The following is a 20884-nucleotide window of genomic DNA, read 5'->3' as shown; positions in this document are numbered from 1 at the left end:
GATGTCATTAATTGTCAGTCAAAATAAAGCTCTAAAATCACAGTTGTTTTTAAAGACCAACTTCTTTAATGATACATACCAGTGTTATACTAAGCTTATAAAATAAAGTTGTCTGCATGTAAATACAAGAGAAACATTAAGAAATCAATAGTGATCAGGACAGGGATTTCGATTCCTGTACAAATTTAGAAATGACTCGAGAAGATAAATTAACATACATGGCTGTGACAATATGAACATAGGTGTAGTCAACGTGATCCATTTATTGAAAAAAGAGGGCAGATCAAGGATTAAGATATTAACAGGAGATCCAGTCTTGAATGGGATGTGAAAAAGCAAACACCACACGTGGATACTGAGGCATTTTTCTCAAGTATTGGATTCTTTGGGCAAGTTTGGAACACGGATGATTCCCACTCTCACGATACGGAAATGGAGGTATTGACAGCCTTACCCCAGTACCTCGACGTACAACTGGGATAGGACATCCCACTTGTAGTTTGGGGGGGGGTGAAGAGGGCTACAGGTTGTGAGCACATGAAATACAGGGTTTTAAGAGCCTGTTTAGCAGTAGTGAAACTTTTGGTTTTCAACTGTGCCTTCCTAAAACGTCACAGGAGTTGCCAACCATGTTGTCCCACATGTATTGCTTCACAGCTTTATTTCTGCAGTTACAAGCAATTCAAAACTACTGAATGTTCGAGGCAAGCCTCTTAACTTCTTATCAAAGAAGATCTGTCCATCTTCCCGCAAGACAAACAGTATTGCACTTCAAGGTTATATTAACTGAGTTACAGAATCTCTTTAAGGACTGAAGCATTACTTACGCACATCCATGGCACTATGTGGCTGCTTAGAGATAAGCAAGAGAAATTAATTTTAAATTAATACTGCAGGGTACTGTGAAGATGACAAAGCATAGGCCCTCTGTGTACTTAAGATTTCTAATGCTTAAAAGGTTCTTCCATGATGAGGCTGGTTTAGCACAGCAGCCTCAGACCTGACCGTGCCCTCTCATGGACTCAGTGGTCCAGGATCCGCAAGTTGCCAGACACGATTTTGTTCTCTAGTAGAGCTCCAGCTGGGATGTCAATCCTGTCCCCATGATTTGCAATGATGATAACTGTTCCCTGGGTTTAGAGAAAAGAAAAGAAAACAAAGTGTTTAGAAACTTGTTACCTGTTAATTTGGAAGGAGGGAGTAGGTTGTCTGGAGGACCATTTAGGTGTCACAGGTGACACAGCCAGAGCCGCCTTGTATTGTTTCTGCATAGGCTTTTTCATGATTTTTTTTTTTTAAACAAGCATTATTGGAAACACTGTAATTACCAGCAGACTAGATACTATCAGCCTACAAGCAGAACTGTAACTTCTTTGAAGATACATACTTGCTGTAAGGGCTCTTGTCATGTCTGCTTGCTTTGAGGCGAAAAAATGTTACCCCCATCAGTCCGTGTGTCACAGCCCAGCCCCCCACTGCAGCTGTACAGCAAATCTGGGCATAGAGGGACAGCCTCGAGCCCCAGAGCTGAGCCACTGCCAGTGCTGGGGGAGACAGCCCCACCTTGCACCCATCTGTCAGCTGCTGAACTGTCATAGAATCATAGAATCATAGAATAGGTTGGGTTGGAAAAGACCTCCAAGATCATCAAGTCCAACCCCTGATCCAACTTCAATTACTATATCATGGCACTAAGGGCCACATCCAATCTCTTTTTAAAAACCTCCAGGGATGGTGAATCCACCACCTCTCGGGGTAGGCCGTTCCAATGCCTGATAACCCTCTCTGTAAAGAATTTCTTCCTAACATCTAACCTAAACCTCCCCTGGCAGAGCTTGATGCTAAGGAAGAATTTGAGGGAGAAACCTAACTTGCTCAGCTCCAATATTTACTAATAAATCAAGAACCCCAAACTGATGAGAAGGGGCCGGAAAAGGTGTGGTAAGGCCAGCCTGGGAGGTGAGGTGGGACATGCCTTGTCGAGCCACAGGACAGAGATGGCAGCAGTGTTTGAACAGAGACCTGAGGTCTGTGGTGCTTTCAAGGCTCACAGATAAACCTCATCTCTCCCCTGGGCCTGTACAGAGCAGCAGCTCTGGCAATTAACACCCTGCACTCCTCCACAGGGGTCACTGTCCAGCCTTGGCCTCTACAATCCTTGGGCCAGTTCCCTAATTCCCAGGAGTGCTCCTATGGACTTTGTGTACAGGCACTGACCAAGGCAGGATCAATTCCCAGGGAGCAGAGATCAGTCATGTTTAGTGCAGGGGCATCCTAATTACACACTCACCTTTAATGAAACATTCTTCCCAAATGTAACATCACCTGAAACCGTGAGATGATCCAGCTCCAGCATATCTGGAATACTTTCAAACCTCCGTAGGTAATCTTGAACCTTTTGGAAGGAGAAAAGAATAGAGACAGCTTTAAATCCATCTGTGGATTAAAGACAAGCCTCTTGAATACTCCTTTCAGGAACCTTCCTATAATCTACATCTGAATCAATATAGGAGTTGCTACTTTGTAACTGTAATTTCTTTCAGAGATAAGTGTAAGGAACAGTAGGGACAGCTTTCCACCAGTGCTGGGCAAGCTCTGGAGAACACACAGAGCCCAGCTCACCCTCCATTTCCTCAGCTGAGGGGGTACAGGAGCACCCAACAGCAGTATGAGGCTACACATAAATGTTAAGTACTTTGTATTCTAACAGCAAAAGAGCAAAAGGCAATGCCCAGATGGGCAGAGGGAGATACAGTAAACCTCACTTTTAACTTATTTATTGCTACGAACTGTATTTTTATCCAAAAAGAGATAAACACCAAGTATAATTATAGGAGTTCACCTTTGTGAAAGAACTTCCGAGTTTGACAAGAGGCACTGTTGGGAATTCACGCTTCTCGCTCATGGTTAGAGACCCAGCATTAAGGCTGTACAAGTTCGACATCACAAGCAAGAGATCTGATGTGGTCTTAACAGGCAGGAAACGACTACGAGGTACGTTTATCCCCAGAGAGTTTTCAAAACTCTTGATAGCAGCACCAACTGCAGTCTCCAGCTGGATAACATTCAAGCCTCCATCCAGAGTCTGGAAGAGAAAATTCACATGAGCACAACGAGCAGGTTCTGGGTCTCGGAACTACAGCCAAACATCAGCCAGAGAGCTCTGCCTTCACCCACTTCCTGAAGGCAGCAGTGCCTGTTGGTTACCCAGAAACAAACAGTTCCTTTGAGTCTTTCCTCTAAACCCTCCCTGGCTGGTTACCTTTGGGTTAACAATGATCTCCATGTCAATGGCGTTCTTCTCCTGCAGCCTTTTAATTGCAGACAGAGCAATCCACAAATTGTTGGTATTGAATATTTTGAATTTTGACACAGACTTGAATTCATCCACGTGTGCTTTTGGGACCTGAGCTATCTCCACAAGCCTCAGCTTATTTTCGTATTGCGTGAGCGTGCCACCCTGTGAGGGGCAAATGAGAAAGTTTTAAGCCCTGTTCATAGAAGCCAGAGAAATCCTCCCCTCAGCCCAAACAGAGGCACTGGTTTGTTGGCATTTAAAGTTGAGCCTCAGAGCAAGGTTCAACCGAACACATTTCTTGTTTTTAGTAACCAGCTAGCAGGTTACTAATTATAGAGTGTGTTTAAAGTACAGTCAGAACTGTCCAACGATCATATTTCAGCATTCCAAGTCAGTTAATTCCTTTAATGAAGGTTGTTGGGAATCTTTTGCAAGTGCCGCTGTTTGTCAATAACCACCTTCAGCAGTGCTTTGCTATATGACAGAACAAAAGCTAAATTAAATCTAAGTCCTTCAGTAACCTGAACTGTATTCTTACAGGGCATTTCTATGCTTTTATAGGACTAAGTCAGAGCTTTCTTAAGAGGTAATAAACACAGGAAAAAAATCACATATCATCCACACTCACATTTAAAAGAACAGAGGCAAAGCACACATAGGACAAATTACTGCAGGCTACAAGTATTTGATGCATCATAAACCTCTGACATGTGGTACACCTGGACTTTGTACAAAAGTCAAGGGTTTAGGGCAGGAGCAGATGTGCAGCTGCACCACATGGAGTTGTGCAATGCATACCTGGACAGCTCAGGAAGTAGCTTAGGCAGCTTTCAGTCAGAGGATGTAGCTGTTGCATCCCAGCCCTCAGTGCTCTGTTTTTACCACCCTCAAGCTTCTCCCCCCCTGTAAGTGACAGTTTGGAGAAGGCACAGAGGTTGTGACCTGCACCCTGCAGAAATCACTTGTGTTTGCAGTCAAGCCCAGGCTGCCCTCGTCTGCCGCTGCCCAGAACGTGGATCAAATTTGTTCCGTGAATTAGAACATCATAAACTTGCTGGTTTTGTGCAAGTCGAATAAGAACAAAGCTGATGTGTTAAATGGTGCCTAAAATAGCTGTAAGGAGATTGGATGTATGTATGTCTGAATCCATGCATTCAGAGGAGGCGAGAGGCTGGAGATCACCACCAACACACCAGGCACAGACAGACTCACACCCATCTCCCTTTACCTTCACATCTGCCCGGGTTTTGTTTGTGACTTCCATGACAAATTCACAGCGTTTTCCATTGGGTGGGTTCATAAGGTGGTTAAGAATGTAAAGGTCCACAGTGGCACCCAAATTATCTATATTGGACACAAATATATATTCCTTCCCCTCTGCAATGAGGTTATCCAGCAGACCAGAGTTATAGAAACTGGCGTAGATGTCTCCATGGCCTGGAGGGTACCAGCACTCTGTGTTCTCTCCTGAGTAAGAGACATCCTTGGCTATTGGCAGCAGAGTTTCCTTGTTAATTCTAGGATACCTGTGAAGACAGTGGGTTTTGTTAAGTTCTCACCAATGTCAGACTGGCAAAAAGAAAAAATACAACAATAAAGGTGCAATTCCCTGGGCTTTTCCACACAACTTTTGAAGGTGTGCCCTCCAGATTAATGTAAGTACTCTCAATTGGAAGACCCATCCAAATTGTGAGGTGAGAAGCTACAGAATGCAATCTCTCTACTCAAGAATTTAAAGCCAGTTCTCAGACCATGCTGTAAACCAACTTGCCTTTGACAGGCAGGTTCAGAACATGCCAAGCACACCTCTGACCCAGCAGCCACTTTGATTAGAGTTTGTTCTGGATAAGGAACCATGGTCTGTCTCCCTCCAGAGCCTAGGGACACTAAAAGCAAATTCAGGAATCAAGTGGCCAGAATCTCATACACCATTATTCCTATATTTCTTAGAAACTGGGTCCCACACGCACCCCTCTCCCTGATTTTAATACACTGCCCTTGACTCTGCCCAACAACCTCATGTTTCAGTCTCAAAAAGAGACCTAAAATAGACTGCACATGGGTACAGAAGACACTATTGCTACCCCAGCACCTCAAACTAAAATCCACCCCATTTGGAATTTGGAGAAACAAGCTAGTTCTTCCTTTTACCCCAAGTGGAGAAGTTTTTTGATACCTGCTTTGATTAAAAGTATATATCTTCACACGGCTGTGACTGTATTTCTGCAGGATTTTCTTTGTGTCATCATCAGTGTTGAAGGAATTCATGAGAACCAGAGGAACATCGGTGTTGTAGGATTTGTTTAAATGCTGAGATGGGAAATAAATGGTAAATTCAGCATGTATTATTATAGCTTTAACTCCTGACACCTAAGATTTGGTAGAAAGAAATTAGATAAAACAGACCAGAAATAATAAATGCATGAGAGAAAAGAGAGATGCACTTATGCTGACAGAAAGGATAATAAATTGGGTAAAGGAAAATAAATCCTTGTTAGTAGTAAAGATAGGGCCTGTATTAATTAATGTATCTTTAATCTTTGTTTTTAAATCTCCATCGAAATTTGTAATTTGAAAAGCACAACACCACAAAATGATCATTTTAAGTTTTAGCTACTGTTGAGTACAAAAGGCATGTTTTCCATCAAATTGTTACGGTCTGTCAAGATGACATTTCCAAACTGTCTCTGCACTTCTGAGCCTTCTTGGGAGGCCATGAGATGGACAACGGTATCAAGAGTACATAATGAATAAAATGTCACCATGTTAATTATTTGGGAATCTACAGAATGGAGCTGAAATACACGGGAGCATTTCCATGTGCACAGCAAAAAATTGGAGATCATGACAGTGTTTCACCAAAAACAGAGTGTGCGGGAAAAAAAACAAGACATTTCAGTGAGTTTTAAGCTTTGTGTATGAGCTTGCCCTCATCTGCTGGAGAGTGTTTGGGATCATCATCCTTTGGTGGAGTTGGGAGACTTCCACAATGACCCTTTGGATAAAGAGCTGCATCAATTGGATGTAAATTTGAGTCTGTACAGAACCATCTATCACACATGGGAGAGTCACTGCAAACAAACACCACACTGAGGCAAAAATTGTTGGCACTCCAGAAACTATGGAACAGGCACACTCAATTTCCTACTCTAATGACTATCTTCATTATCTGCTGGAAGAGGAATATTCAGCATTAAAAACATAAGCTGAAATGTCCTCTCCCAACACCAGCAGCTGTTATTTTCTTTTACTCTTCTTTCTTCAGAGGAAAATGCCAGCAATTACTTCCAGCATGAGAGTTTAACTTCAACAAGGAACTTGGAGCTGCTGTGAAAAGCTTTGTTCTAATGCACTTTAAAAACCCCTTTTTTAAAAAAGATAAACTTGCAGCTGGAGGAGTCGGAAACAAGCCCAGGAGTTAGTTACCCAGACCAGCTCTACAGTGTGACTGCTTGTGTTTCTGGACACAATTCCCACTATCCAGGCTGGTGTGAACAGGCTGGATCACACTTGTGCTAACACGTGTGGAGGGGACGGTGCTGATTGCTCCGTCCCTTTGGAGTCTACTCTTCCCAAAGGAATTCTCTACCTCACCCCAGCACTGTGACCAGACCTCGTTTCCCTCTCCTCTTCCTTTTGGCAAGCCTCCACTGTGATCCCTCTTAAAAGGTCATGCAGGAGCAGCTCAGTGTGTCTTGCTTCCTCCAACGCAGAAGGAAAAGCTCATCAAACGTTACCTCAATCTGCTGAACCGTCAGATCCAGGAAGGTGTTCTCGTTTCGCACCCCGATAAGACTCTTTGGGCCTTTACAGCCCATGCTGGTGCCCAGGCCACCATTGAGTTTCACAACCACCAGCTTGTTCAAGTCAGAAGCAATGTTATCAGGCAGGCCTCTGGCCTTGATCTTCTCATAGGGCTGGATCTGGGAAAACAAAACCCCAAAACCAGCAGTCAGGTATTTGGAAGGAAATTGTTTTCTCCTAAAAACTTTCAGAACTCAAAATCTGGTGAAAAAACCCACACTTATTTTATATGCTCTAGGACACTAAAGAACATCTGCAAAGCGAGTCTACAATAATCTGATTTGTTATGGTACAAATAACCTGATTTGTTACTACAACTACCTCTTCCCTTGAGAGGTTCTATAGGCTTTGTGACACCAGTCACCATCACCTTCACTCAGATAAGAAGATGCCTCTGTCTGCTCTTCCAGGTTCAGAGAACTGACTCAGTGGTAAAGATGGGTAAGGAAGAAGTCACAACCCTCTTCTTGTCCTGCAGAAGTTTTCCCTGGGTGCCATCTAACTCACTGTCCCAGTAAGATGACCCCCTCTCCCCCTTCAGTCAGGCCCAATTTAGGAACTCATATGCATGCAGGGCATATAACTTTCCTTCCCTGAGCAGCTTAAACTCATAGATTTTTTTTATACTTTGCTCTAAGGTCGTCAAAGGCAACATTCTCGGCAAAAGATTGGTTCTATAACTCAATCTAAACTAACTTTTATTCCAACTACTAGTCCGATCTAATAATTCATCTCTCCCAACAGCATGATACAAAGCGGAAGAAAGTTCCTAGTTCTTATCCTGCTGTTTTCAGGATGTGTTCATCCAGCTCACAATAAAATTTAGAGAGAGTCTTCTACCTCACTGACAGGTTTAAAAAGAGAGTCTGGGCTACATTTGGGGCCAGTGGTAGAGAGCAAAATCAGGCTTGTAATGACAGTGTGTCTCGCATTAGGCACTGCTTGTTCCCTAATCCAAAGCACCTCAGGCAGAGAGACAACAGTAACAATGCCACGGTAAGAATCATGCCAAAACTGTTAGAGCAGAATCAATATAATTATCCTTGGTGTTTCAGTGCTGTGTGTGTTCTAGCTGCAAGAAAATTATTTTAAACGCTGATAAGGGGTGTGTGAGATCCACAGCTGATTTCCAAGAACAAACACACACAGAGTAGTTTTTGGAACTGTGTTTGCTTTTGGGCAAGTTGGGCTGGGGTTCAAATGGAAATTCGCACTGCACTGGAACAAGAGTCATATTTCTTACGGGGATGTGTGGGTGTAGGGAGGAGAGTTTGTGCAATTCCAGCATTCCAGTGCACCACAGGCAGCAGATTAGAGCGGTTCCCTCACATTAGGGAAATTCTGCCTTATGGGATCTGAAAAGCTTATAGGATATATATAAAGATAAGGTGACTCCACACGCAGTTCTTATGGCTCAGACAGAAAGCAGTAACACAAACACTGCCATTTCCCAGAGGACATACACAGGAACTTCCTTTCAAGGTTCCAAGAACTTTTCAGGAACAGAAGTGCGCAAAAAGCAGAATCTCGCTGTGCTTTGTCGACAACAGAGACTGTGTTCGGGCTGGGCAGACACCTTGACAAACAACTGTTCTTCTCATTAACAAAGAGATGATAAACACTGATTTTAATGTCTTGGAGGTACATCAGGAAGCTTAATGAACGATTCACTACCAGCAGGACCTACAGAGATTTACACTCAGATTTACTGCTTCCCATCCACTCCAAGGTCAATAGCACTCTGTATTAGACTGTAAATGGATTAGAAGCATTTCAGCTTGAGCTTTAGCTGGGTGGGACGTGAATCACATCCACGATGTTCAGACACCGTCTGAACATCCAGAAAAATTATCTCAACTTTCACGTCTCACTATGTTCTTCTTGCATCACTCATAAAAAGCAGAAAGTCTGACACTCAGCTCTGGGCTAGATTGCCTCAAAAATCATTTGCTTTTGCTGAAGTGCCAACTACCCTTTCATGCCTTCACCCATCATGCCTGAGACCAGCTTATGCAGAAAGCTCAAAGTAAAAATCCTGAAGAAGTTAACAGTTCCATCCAGGCCCTCCATCAAGGACTCAGTTCACTGGATGTTGCATCAGTTACAACACAAAATTTATGACTCAGCCTCACTAAATGTTTCAGTTTCTTCTGGCACAGGCATTGGAAACAACAACTTGGCAATGAAGCCCTGGATCTTGAAGGGTCTTTAATTCAGAAAATAACAAATGTCAAGAACTCAAGTTCCAGCAGGAATGTTGCAGCATCAGGACTGCTGGATGCCAGTGCTATCATGTACCAGTTCCAGTCATGTGTAGGCACTAAAATGCAGAACTACCTCATGATCTACAAGCGTACACACAAGTGTAAGAAGTGCTCCACAGTAATAAAAATCAATCCTTGCTCTAAAGGTTTGGAACAGTGGGCTTGACAAGTAAGTGCTGATGGGGAAATTCTTCAGGAAAAAACAGGGGCAGGAATGACATGGCTTACAGCTGCCTGGCTGCAGTGTTACTCACTTGAGACATGTCTCACAGCCGTGGTTTGGGAGTGTTCTAAGATGACATATGCAGCTTCCTTTGTTTTGCAGCCAATGTCACAAAAGTGATTTCTCAGAACAGTTTGCATGAGGCAGCATTGGGAGTCTGACAAACAGATTTCAGAATCATACTCCTACTGCAAGGAGGCTTTGCAAGAGTTTGTCAGAGACAGACAAAATGAGCATCAGGGCTGTCACTGTGGGTAGACCAGAAAGGAATACACCCATATTAGTCAATATGTACTTACACTACCAGGAAACATTTACTCAGCACCAAGGGACAGTTCTAGAAATACCACCAAGTGAAGAGGTCTCTGCCCTTGTGAGACTCCACCTGCAGTGCTGCACCCAGGTCTGGAGTCCTCAGCACAGGAAATACATGGACCTGTTAGAGCAGGTGCAGAGGAAAGCCACAAAGATGATCAGAGAGATGGGACACCTCTCCTGAGAAGGCAGGATGAGAGAGCTGGGGTTGTTCAGCCTGGAGAAGAGAAGGCCTTCGGGAGACCTCACTGCAGCCTTCCAGTACCTAGAGGGGGCTTACAGAAGAAGAGTGACTTTTTACACAGGCTGATAGGGACAGGACAAGGGGGAATGGTTTCAAACTACAAGAGGAGAGATTTAAATTAGATCTCAGAAAGAAATTCTTTACTCTGAGGGTGGTGAAGTAGAGGAACAGGTCACCTAGAGAAGCTGTGGCTGCCCCATCCCTGGAGGTGTTCAAGGCCAGGTTGGATGAGGCTTGGAGCAACCTGGTCTAGTGGAAGTTGTCCCTGCCCATGGCAGGGGGTTGGAACAAGATGATCTTTGAGGTCCCTTCCAAACCATTCTAAGATTCTATGAACCCTTAAAACCCGTTTCCAGAGTTGAAGATTAGAAAGGTGTTTTGCTTTTGATTAAGGGCATAACATTCATTCTTTCCCTTCATGACACAGTTCACTGAGATGACAACCTGAGCTGCAGACAAGAATCCAACCAATGGGGAAGAAAAAAAATGGCTCTAACAGACAAGTTCCTTTCACACTCACATTGCTTTGGATGCTCTCTTTACATCCCAGCTGAGGTTTTGCATTGCTGTTCTGTGGTTAACTTGGTCACTGCAGTTCTCTCTGAGGCCTCCCAGCAGGACTTTGCTATTGCTTCCAATTCAAACAAACACATCGCTGCAATCTACATCGAGGGGATTAAGTTACACTTGCCATGTCCACATTCTTTACCTCCTCTCCCTGTTAACTGGCACTCTCAGTGTACTTTCTTCTCTGGAGACTGTAACATTAATGGGTCCTAACTATGCGAGCTACCACTGTAAGCCTTTGGACATGTGAAAGCAAAGCATCTGGAAGGAAAAAACAAGTCAAAGGTTTACCAATATAGTGTGAAATGGGTTCAATCATCTGTTACCATCATCAGTATTGGTTGTTACACTGAAAACATGGAGGCCAGGGAGAAATCTCCCATTGCAGAGAAAAACGGAGGAATATTACAAAGGAAAAATTTCTGTTTAAATTAACTGACAGGAGCCTTTACTTGTCAGTACATGCTTCAGGAAAAAGCAGAAAGCTACATTCAAAGAACAAATATCACAGGTAACACACTAGACGACCTACAGAAGTCTGATCAGAAATTCTGCTCCTGCATACCACAGTCCCTTGGCATTGGGCAAAAGCCTGAAACACCTTTCCCACCTAAAAGACAAAGCCTATAAATCCAATAAAGTATTCATGAACTTTTTTAAGCTGCTAAACAAACAAAAAACCAGCAACTTTGGCACATTTCTGGGTGCCTCTGTTTACAGATACACATGCATGTCTGTATGTATATAAACACACATATATATCTAAACAGATGCTTTTTACTCTGCTAAGTATCAGCTGAAGATTATACTTCTCAGAATTCTCATCAGCAAAGCAATTCTTCAAAACAATCACAAGCAAGTAGATTTCCACTGGGGAGAGTAAGCTGGTGCTTTCTAGGCCATGGTCCTTGTAGTGTGAGATTCTCCAAGTACCCAAACACCCCACCACCTCATAAAACAAGGTCATCCCTATAGGCAACTATAAATCACTTGCAAGATCACCAGCAAACAAGTCTTGTGTATAACAACCTCTGTGCTGTTCTAACAAGACCAGGAGGAGAATATATGTGAGGGTTTATAGCTCAGAAAAGAAAATTCACCTGGAACTGAACAGAAGCACTCAGACAAAACACGCGTATGTTCACAGATGGATACTTGTCCCAAAGAACTCATTACTACAGCCCTTCAAAAATCATCCCTCTTTATCTCTTCTAAAAGCTCAGACTGTTCTTACCTGTACTAGTTAGACTAATAATTCTGATATTCTGATCTTTAAGAAATCAACTTTTATCTAATAATTCCACAAGTCATACCCCTCAGCAAAGAATCATTTCGGAGAAGGTCACTTGAAAAGGGTTTCACATAGGACACATTTCACTTTCCACATTATGTACCTGACATGACTGATGTATTAAAAAGGAGGGGATAGATACAAGCAGGGTTCAAGGAGGGTAGGGAGATGAAACTCTTATGGTCAGCAAAAAAGAGAAAAGTAAAAAATACTCAAGTAATTTAATTTTGTTCTCAGTTTTTGCAAGCACTTAAACCCACCTCCTCCCAGATCAGGAAGTTTAAGTATCACCCTAAAGAAAGAAATATTTACTATGATGTGAAGAATGCATGGAAGGAAGTTTGTTTGCAGATATTTTGTCCTAGCTTTCTTCTGTAGCATTTATCAAATATGATTACTTAATTTAGAGTTCATGCTAGGAAGCAAAATTCCATTTAAGATCATGCATGCATCTCATCTGACCAGCAGCGACCCGATCTTGCAGAATTCTTATCTTGTCAAAAGTTGCTACATAGCACAGGGACACATTTGAGAATGAGCAGTACAGACCACAAGGAAGAAGACAGATACTCTTTCTAATCCTGCCCTTCTCCATTCAGCCCTCTGTGATCTTAAGTTAGACCTTTGCCTTAGTTCTTTTTTAACACCTTGCCATGCCTGGGAATATCCCCTCAGTCTATTTTAGTGCCTTTCCATAACCCTCCTGTTTGACATTTGCTCCCAGTGTCCTACTCAGTCATTTTCAGTCCTTTACAGAACTTGTAAGTTTTTCCACGGAAGGTGTGCAAACCTTGGAAAATAGACAACAGCTCTTCCTCTCCACAAAGCAGCCCATTCACTTGCATCAGATTTCTGTAATTTAATCCCGGGCTTTATCTTGACACAGGGAACAGTTTATTCCTTTCATTGTCGTAACTACCTTTTTACATATTTAAGAGACCTATCACCCCCCACAGTCTCAGCCCCCCTACACTGAAAGAAATCCCCTTTTCTTCAGCCTTCCTTCTAAGTCGCCTTATCTAGAACTCCAATTTCTCACCTTGGCCTCTTCATTGAGGGTGGACTTTTCTCCCCAAAGCAACACTTCATTCAGTGTTACAGTACAGAAAAGAAAGACATCACATGTTTTTGAAGTTAAAAGAAAACACTCAACCTTGGAAAAACCCTAGACTTGCTCTAAAACAGCATCATTCTTCAACGCTTTATAGAGCAGCACTGCATCTGTTCTGGAAGTAACCAGACAGCCTGCCTTTCAGTTGGAAACAGAGCCTCGATTGAATCACACAGAGAGCCTCAGAGAAACCACAAACCTGTGAGGACACAGAAGTCCCGCAATATGCCAAGATCACTACGCTGGGAAAAGCAAGAATTTGTAGCACAACTACACCATTAGAGTCAAAGGGACAGCCTGGGGCCACAGATGAATCAATAAAATGAGGTTAAGTTTAATAGGAAGTATTTGTTTCAGTACTAAACAGTGCTGAGAAAATATATAGTGCTTTTTCAGCAGCAGCTCAAGTTACAGGTTATAAGTTACAACAACATAGATGGCACTAGGAAATAACGCTCCAAAACCCCCCACAGTCAACTCCTTGTTTCAGATTCCTTTCTTTTACTAAGCTGCTGTAGGTTAGAGAAGTTGCTAAATGAGCTCCATTACCCAGCCCACTCACCATATGTCCCCTTTCAAACTACTTAGCATAATGGATCTCTGGAAACAGTCTCATCTGAGATGTGCAACCTTCTTTTAGGGGCAGGAGGGAAATGGGAGCAACAGGGGTCGAACCTACTTCCCCTCTGACACAAGTTCCAGTTTACTCCAGAAAAGGTACCAAATGGTAAGGTGGCATCTGTTCCATTTTGTTCCCCTGCTCAAAGAACAGCTAACAAAATAACACCAAAGAACTTGACACATATGGTAAGCAGGACCTGATGTTCAGGAACACATACAACATATGTCAACAAATATTTATTTCTCAGTTCAAACCCAAAGCATTGTCCTACTTGATTTTATGGAACCATGGCAGATAGATCCCCTCTATGGGTGGATACACCATTTGCCTTAAGTAGCAATTATCAGTTTTATGTTCCTTACAGACTGTCACTTCATTGCAACTTACAGAATCTTCTGGAGGTCTCTGAATCTTCCCCCAGTCCACAGATGGTCCCTTTTCTTGTAGGAATCTATGAAATAACTTCTTAAATCCTTCCAGGTCCTTTTTAGTGTGCTACAAAAAAGAAATACATTACTAAATACTGATATTTAATGCATACCTATTCAATCACAGAAGCATTTCTACACATTTATGTACAATCTATTCACAAGAGTAATTTCATTAGCACTGAAGTAGACATGCTAAAATTTATGTAAAATTCCAGAAGGTACCAAAAGCTCATTTTCACTAAAACTCAAGGTACAAAACCAACTTGGATACCTACACAACCAGTGTTTTGTCAAAATCATAACCATAACAATTTGACCCAATCTTTAAGATAACAGCTTTACCCTCCCTTTCTGTAATCCATTGAAGATTATATAGAACCTTTAATAACTAAAGATGATTAAACACTTAATAACTCCATCACCCAGTTTATAGGGAACTGAAAGTCTCCTACTGACATTGTATCCAGGCTACTCTTCCACACAGGATCAGAGCACATCCTAAAAATAAGGACATGGTAATCTGTGATTCATCACCTTGTCTAAGATCTGCCTCAATGTCCTGCACTCCATTTCTCATGCTGAGTGGCACCCACGTCCTGCTCCTTACCTCTATCTCATTTGAGTGTGCGGTCGCAAGTATCTTATCAAGTTCTACTTTCATTGAATACTCCAGCTCTTGTCGAATGACTTCCTGAAACTGTGAAGAGCCAGCTTGAGACATTGCTTTGCTGAAATCTTGAATAAAAATGAAAATATGGGTTAAAAAAACAAACCAAAACAAACCTAGTTTATTTAGATTACAAATAGCCTTCAATTTTGTTTAAAAAAACACGATAAACTCATGTAATCTAGTTTCGTTTTATCACCTGTACTACAGGAATCTAAAGTTTTTGTTCTTAGTTACTTGTGGAACAAACCCTAAATTGGGCCCAAAGAATAACAACCCTTCTTTCAAAACTCAAAAGAACCCAAAAAGACCGATGATCCGTCTCAAGAAGTGTCCAAAAATCCACAGTAGCGTATTTTTTTTGCTAAAGAATTCACATCCTACTGCATCAACACACTTTAGCAAGTGTAAGTGTGAAAAAGGAGAATTTTCTTAGTGAAAAGCTCTGTAGAACATTGTGATTGAGCGTATCCTTCTGTTCACCTAAGCAAATAAAACATACGCTTTCCTTATTTATACAGCGCGTTTTCACACGATCTTCTGTTTGTTCCAGTAAATATTCCCTCACTTTATCGTGTGAGTATTTTCACACTACAGCATGCATTTCAGTTACTAAGCAACCTAGAAAATTGGGCTGTCTATCACTTCAGCATTTGTTTTACTTTTGAAAGTGATAAGCTTCATGAATGTGGAAAAGAGTAAATACACAAATGTTCTATAAAGTCCACCCCGCAGGAAGAACCGGGAGAGAACATGACTCTATTTTCCAACTGAAAGCATTTGAAGCGAGTGTGTTCTCAAAAGACATTCTGAGTATGTTCTCTAAAGACCTCAGTTAATTTAATTTCTGCCAAATCCCTTGAGTAATGACTTCCCTGTAACACAGAGAGTGATGTATTGCCAAATATAGTTGGATTTTAGAAACACCCTGAATACTAGTGCAAAAAGGGACAGAAGGGAACTTTGCAAGTGAACACACTGATACTGACAGAAAATACTGTTAGAAGAGGAACCTGCATTTAAAGTCTACTTACTGAGAACACACATTAAAAGGCTCTCCTATTGAGAATGCCTAAGAATGGCAGAGACGGTTCATTTAAATATAATTTTGATTTTATTTTATTTTTTTAAGCAAAGTATTCCACAGCCTCAGCCTCAGTGACAGTATGTAATCCTTGCTTTGAAGCCCACAGAAGCCATTTTCCTGACTGCACTGTTTTGCAGGTAGGGGAGGGAGGAAAAAAAAAAAAAAAAGACAGACAAGTGCTGCAGTGCACATACTGTGTGTGGTGCAACACGGGAAAACGCCAGCTCAAGATGAACAGTGCAGTGAACAATAGGTTCTTTTTTTAATCAAATGCTTCATTTAGTAGTAAAAGCAGGTAAGAGTTGAAAGCCTTTTAGGCGTATCTTTCCAGGTCAAATACATAAAAACACGGACAGCTCTTGATCAGGAAGCACTTTTTCCTACAGAAAAACAAGGAGGTCTGTACCAGCTTAATACTTTCATACCAACCTGCTACAAGCACTGCCTTTTCATTCACACATTTTGGGTTGATGCAAAGCAAAACAACTGCTAGGAGATGCTTTCGCATGTTTGAAATCCTCCCTGCAACATATTACAATACACCACTTCTGGTACAGCAACTCAGTGGCCATTTCTCACAGTTCATCAGCCTGTAAAACATCCGAACCTCCCAGTGTGATGCAACACACCTCAGAAGGAACTCTGCACATCCCAAGTGTTCAGAGACTTTCAGTCGTGCTGTTAAACACACTGGGGCTGAAGGAGGCAGAGCCAGCCAGCAACTTCCCCAGGCTGCCATGTAAGTAGGAAAAGTCTGTTCGCTCATATTAGCCAAAAGACTTGTATCTACCAGATAAAGCCATTTAGAGCCTAAGTAGCACACCAAATAAATCAAAATAAAAAGGCGTCATAAAAGTAAGTGCATGATAACATCCTCGTTTAGGCATTTTTTTTCCTGTAATACTATAAATTCTCACAAACTGAATGAGCAAATACTAAACACATTTGATCACCAACACCCTCGCAGAGAAGCAAAGCAAACCTGTTGCTTTTTCCAATACCAAGCATCAGGCACTCAGAGCAGCAGTAGATGGGACAGCTCTTAACTAAAGCCTGCCTGACAAAGCTGCCAGCGCTGGGTGTTGCACCCTTTTCATGGCAACAGAGGATATTTAGTTTACACTGACCACATAACTACTGCAACCCCTCAGTCTCATCCAGATTCAATGTGTCAGGGCAAGGTTTCTTGGGGAGAGCACCGTTAGTGCTGTTGGTCCAATTATTATTATTTTGGGGATAGAGAGGAAGGACATGGCTGGAGTCCATAAAAACACGTGCTTGCCTGGCGCAGGAAAAGTATCTATTCTGCATACATAAGAATTTGAATACTGTAACTAAGCAGCCAAAAGAAACAGCAACACAAAGCTTTTCTGCTTTTAACATGCCATTGCGAGGCAGAGGCTTTGAGCACTTCTCTTAAGAGACCTCCATCAGGATGTGGGCTGGACAGGGATCTCTAAAGGCTCCCTAAAGTACTCTCTAAAGGCTCTCCAAAACAAGACCACAGCATCAGCATTGGTACACATGCTCCAAACAAACTCAGTACTAGTTGTTCCCCTGCCCCTCAGAGTTTTTGGGAAGAAGCTGGTATTTATGCATCCCAGCCTACCGCCAGCAGAAAGACAACTGCAGTCCTTTAACGTGAGCTACAGATGAATTTAACAGCCTGGGTGAAGATTGATTTCCCTTTTCACCCTAGTAGCAACTGGTGGAAAGGCCAGTGTAACTGTACACCTTAAAGCGGTTCTTTCCTACAGGCAACTAAAATTTCCTAAGGCCATAATGAAAAGTAGCTATTGTGCCTCTAAAAATCAGATGGGAGGCGGGGGTGCTGGATAATTGCAGGAAGAGATTTCCCAGGATATATGTGGCCATAAAATCCCAAATTGTGTTGAAATAGAAATGCCTCTTCCAACCTATTTCACAACCAATGCCTCAGATTTCAGCCTAAGCCCACTTTTACAAAACCAATATTCTTGAACACTCATCAGAAGTAAGAAACGGGTAGGACAGGGTAGTAGAAGACTCTTAGGGGACCTGCCCACACAGGAAATGAGCACAGACCAGAAGAGCATGACTAAATAGTTGAGACTTCAGAAAACGCTGGGCTTCGCAAAAATGACCCCCCAGGATATCTTATTTTAATGTCTTTGGTAGAAAGTCCTTCCTCCCAAGTAGCAGAGACAGGACAGCTCTTTAATCAAGTTCCTGATGGTGTTTGACGCGTGGAGAATTTCACTCCAGCCCTCCTGCCCCCACTGTTATTTCTAGCACGCCTTTGTGCTCTGCTCTGGCTGCTAACCTGGCCCCTGCCCTCACAGCACAAGCCTCAGCACATGGCAGAGTTACCAGCAGGTTTATGATGCATAATTTTATAACTGACATATGAAAAAAACAAAACATGATATATCAGATCAAGGCAATAAAAAGGAGGGCTTTGTACACTATCAGAAACAAAATAAGGGGTAGATGTCCTCAGGAAAACTGCACAAGGACAGAACAACAGTGACCCCTTAGGGGTTTGCACGTGTTTCCTTTCTGCCACCCCTCATCTTATTCTATGTTAAAAGCAGAGAACACATTAAGATTGATTAATTTTATTCATTAATCCACTCAGAAGAGAAGTTCACTGCTTTGGTATTCAGTATACAAGGACCCAGCACAGGAGGGAGTCATGGGACAAGTCAAGCAAGAAGTTCTCTCTCTCATGAGAAAAATGGGGAATCTCTTGGGCTGAGGATTATGAACTGTGATTACTTTCGCAATCCAAGTAACTATCCAAAAAGACCTACAGCAGAAAATTAACTGGGTCTCTTTGGAGCCTGACTACAGCATAAAGATCAAGAAAGGGTGGCCAGTGAGTTGGAACACGTAGCTAAACTTTAAATGCTCTATCCTTGAACTCTGTGCTGAGGGTACAGAGTAAAAGCCTCAACTTCCAACAGCTCTGCTTAAAGTTCAAGGCAACCCTTATCTCTGGCAAGGATAAAACTCTCTTTAAATACCCACACTATAAAGTGCAATGCTAATGAATACTACTTTGATTTTCAGAATTGAACATACCCACTCAGCCTTTACAAACATTTTTATTTTCCTACTACTAAAGGCAAACTTTGCCAACGCATGTTGGACTGAAGCATACGTGAAGCGAAAGCTATATGCTCTGACACTCCTTGACAGATGAGCACATTAGCCTGAGCTAACTCAGGAATTTGCAACGTAGGAAGCCGTTCTTGCCAGCTGCACACACCAAGAGTTTAGGTGTTACAGTCAGACACAGCTGGATTTCTCAGTCTAGCAGCTGATCCTCATGCTAAAAATATCACTTGACATTGGCAACATGTTTTAGTACTATTGGCCTGACAAAAGAGTATCTAAATACTGGATACTTTTTTTTTTTTAAAGCTTTTAGGATTGTCAAATCTTTGGTAATATTTAAAAAGCAAATTATGATCTTTACACAGGTTTCTACAGCTTTCAGTTTCATAAATAACATCACTTGTCTGCAAGATGGCTACCTCCAGCAGTAGCCTTAGATAAGCCAATTCCATCTAAAAAGAACAATTAGGAATGTATTTTCGTAATGTATTTCACAAGGGCTCATCTTGGTAACTTTCAGAGTGGCCGGTTGAGCAACGCGCCAAAACACTTTCCTCCTTCAGCTCTCTGCCTTTTGCCCAGGTATCGCAGGACATTTGTAGACAGGTGATGCATTTACACAGCCAGCATTGTACAGTCCTGGACACCCACTGTGTGAGGGGACAGTGATTTCCCAAAGCTTGCAAAGGCCCTCAGTTGCCTGCAATATCCAAGTTCGTACAGCAAAAGACCTCCTCGTGTTCCTTCTGCAGGCAGCACTGTATTTGTTGATAGGCCTGCACAGGTTTATATTAAGGAACCCCACAGGCACGGATTTCATTACAAAAAACACCATTAGGATACCGAAAAGGAGGGGGGGAAAAAATCTGCAACAGCAATGCACCAAAGTAATTTTTCTTCCCGAAATGACCTCTTGCGGGCTTGGTTCCCTGTTTCACAGGGAATCCGAAACTCAGACCACGTACACACATGCGGAGAGTAAAGGAGAGCGCCGGAGCCCTGCCGGGATCAGAAAACGCCAAAATACACTAAAGCCCTCAAAAATATTAAAAAAAAAAAGGAAAAAGGAAGAAGCGAAGACGTTGGACCTCGGCATTCTTCCTCCCGCAACTTTAGCGGAGCGCTGAGCGGAGGTTTGCGCTGGCGGGGACCCCTTGCACAGTCCCGCCGCTCCCGCCCGGTTCCCCCCGGGATCGCGGAGGGGGCAGAGCCGAGCCGGGCCGGCGGGGGCCCTGCCGGGATCACGGAAAGGGCTGCGGGGAATATCCCGCACATCGTACCTCGGTTGCTGCTGCACCCACCGCTGCCCCCGAGCCGCCGGGAGAGAGAGAGCGGGGCCAAAACACACAGCTGTAGGGAGCCGAGAAAAACAAATCGCGTCAGCTTACCTTTCACGAGCGCCGACATTTTCGCTCTTTAATCAATAAACACTCGGCCAAACACGGAGTGCCCCACACCGGGGGGGTTCCGCCCCGCGGCTGCCGCCCCTGCGGAGGCTGCGGCGGGAACGACGGCGACCCCGGCCTCTCTGGGAGCTCCCGCCCGCCCGCCGCGCTGCCCCTCCGCCCAGCGCTCCCTCCCGGGCCGGCGGGCGGGCGGCGAACGCCGAGCAATTTAAATTTCATCAATGGAAGAGGCGGACCCGCCGCGCCCCGGGTTTCACCACCCCCGACCCTCCCCTCCCTTCTCCTCCCCTCCCCTCCCCGCCGGGCCGCCCGCCCGCCCGCCTCCCCCGGGGGACTCCCGGCGCGGCTCCTCCCCACCCCCGGGGGGGAACAGCGATGGGACGGGACAGGCCGGGCCGGGCCGGCGCGGCCGCCCCGCGCTCCGCCCGCCCCGCGCTGCGGCCGAGCCGAGGGGG

The 20884-nt window shown here is 43.4% G+C and overlaps 1 protein-coding gene across 1 annotated transcript; it reads right to left on the bottom strand.

Moving 5' to 3' along the window:
- Window positions 1-43: 43 nt before the first annotated feature.
- UGP2 (UDP-glucose pyrophosphorylase 2) lies at window positions 44-20559 on the bottom strand. The gene is made up of 10 exons (XM_027694965.1): window positions 20412-20559; window positions 14778-14905; window positions 14127-14234; window positions 7036-7221; window positions 5475-5608; window positions 4527-4824; window positions 3263-3460; window positions 2843-3085; window positions 2291-2395; window positions 44-1130 (listed from the first exon to the last, which is right to left on the bottom strand). The coding sequence occupies exons 1-10, from the start codon at window positions 20428-20430 to the stop codon at window positions 1023-1025; spliced, it is 1527 nt and encodes a 508-aa protein (XP_027550766.1). The 5' UTR covers window positions 20431-20559; the 3' UTR covers window positions 44-1022.
- Between the last annotated feature and the right edge of the window lie 325 nt (window positions 20560-20884).

This window comes from Neopelma chrysocephalum, unplaced genomic scaffold (assembly GCF_003984885.1).
Source record: "Neopelma chrysocephalum unplaced genomic scaffold, ASM398488v2 Primary Assembly neopelma1_99, whole genome shotgun sequence".
Taxonomy (NCBI): Eukaryota; Metazoa; Chordata; class Aves; order Passeriformes; family Pipridae; genus Neopelma; species Neopelma chrysocephalum.
The sequence above is the reverse complement of the archived record's forward strand: the minus strand, read 5'-3'. Positions and strand labels throughout refer to the sequence as shown.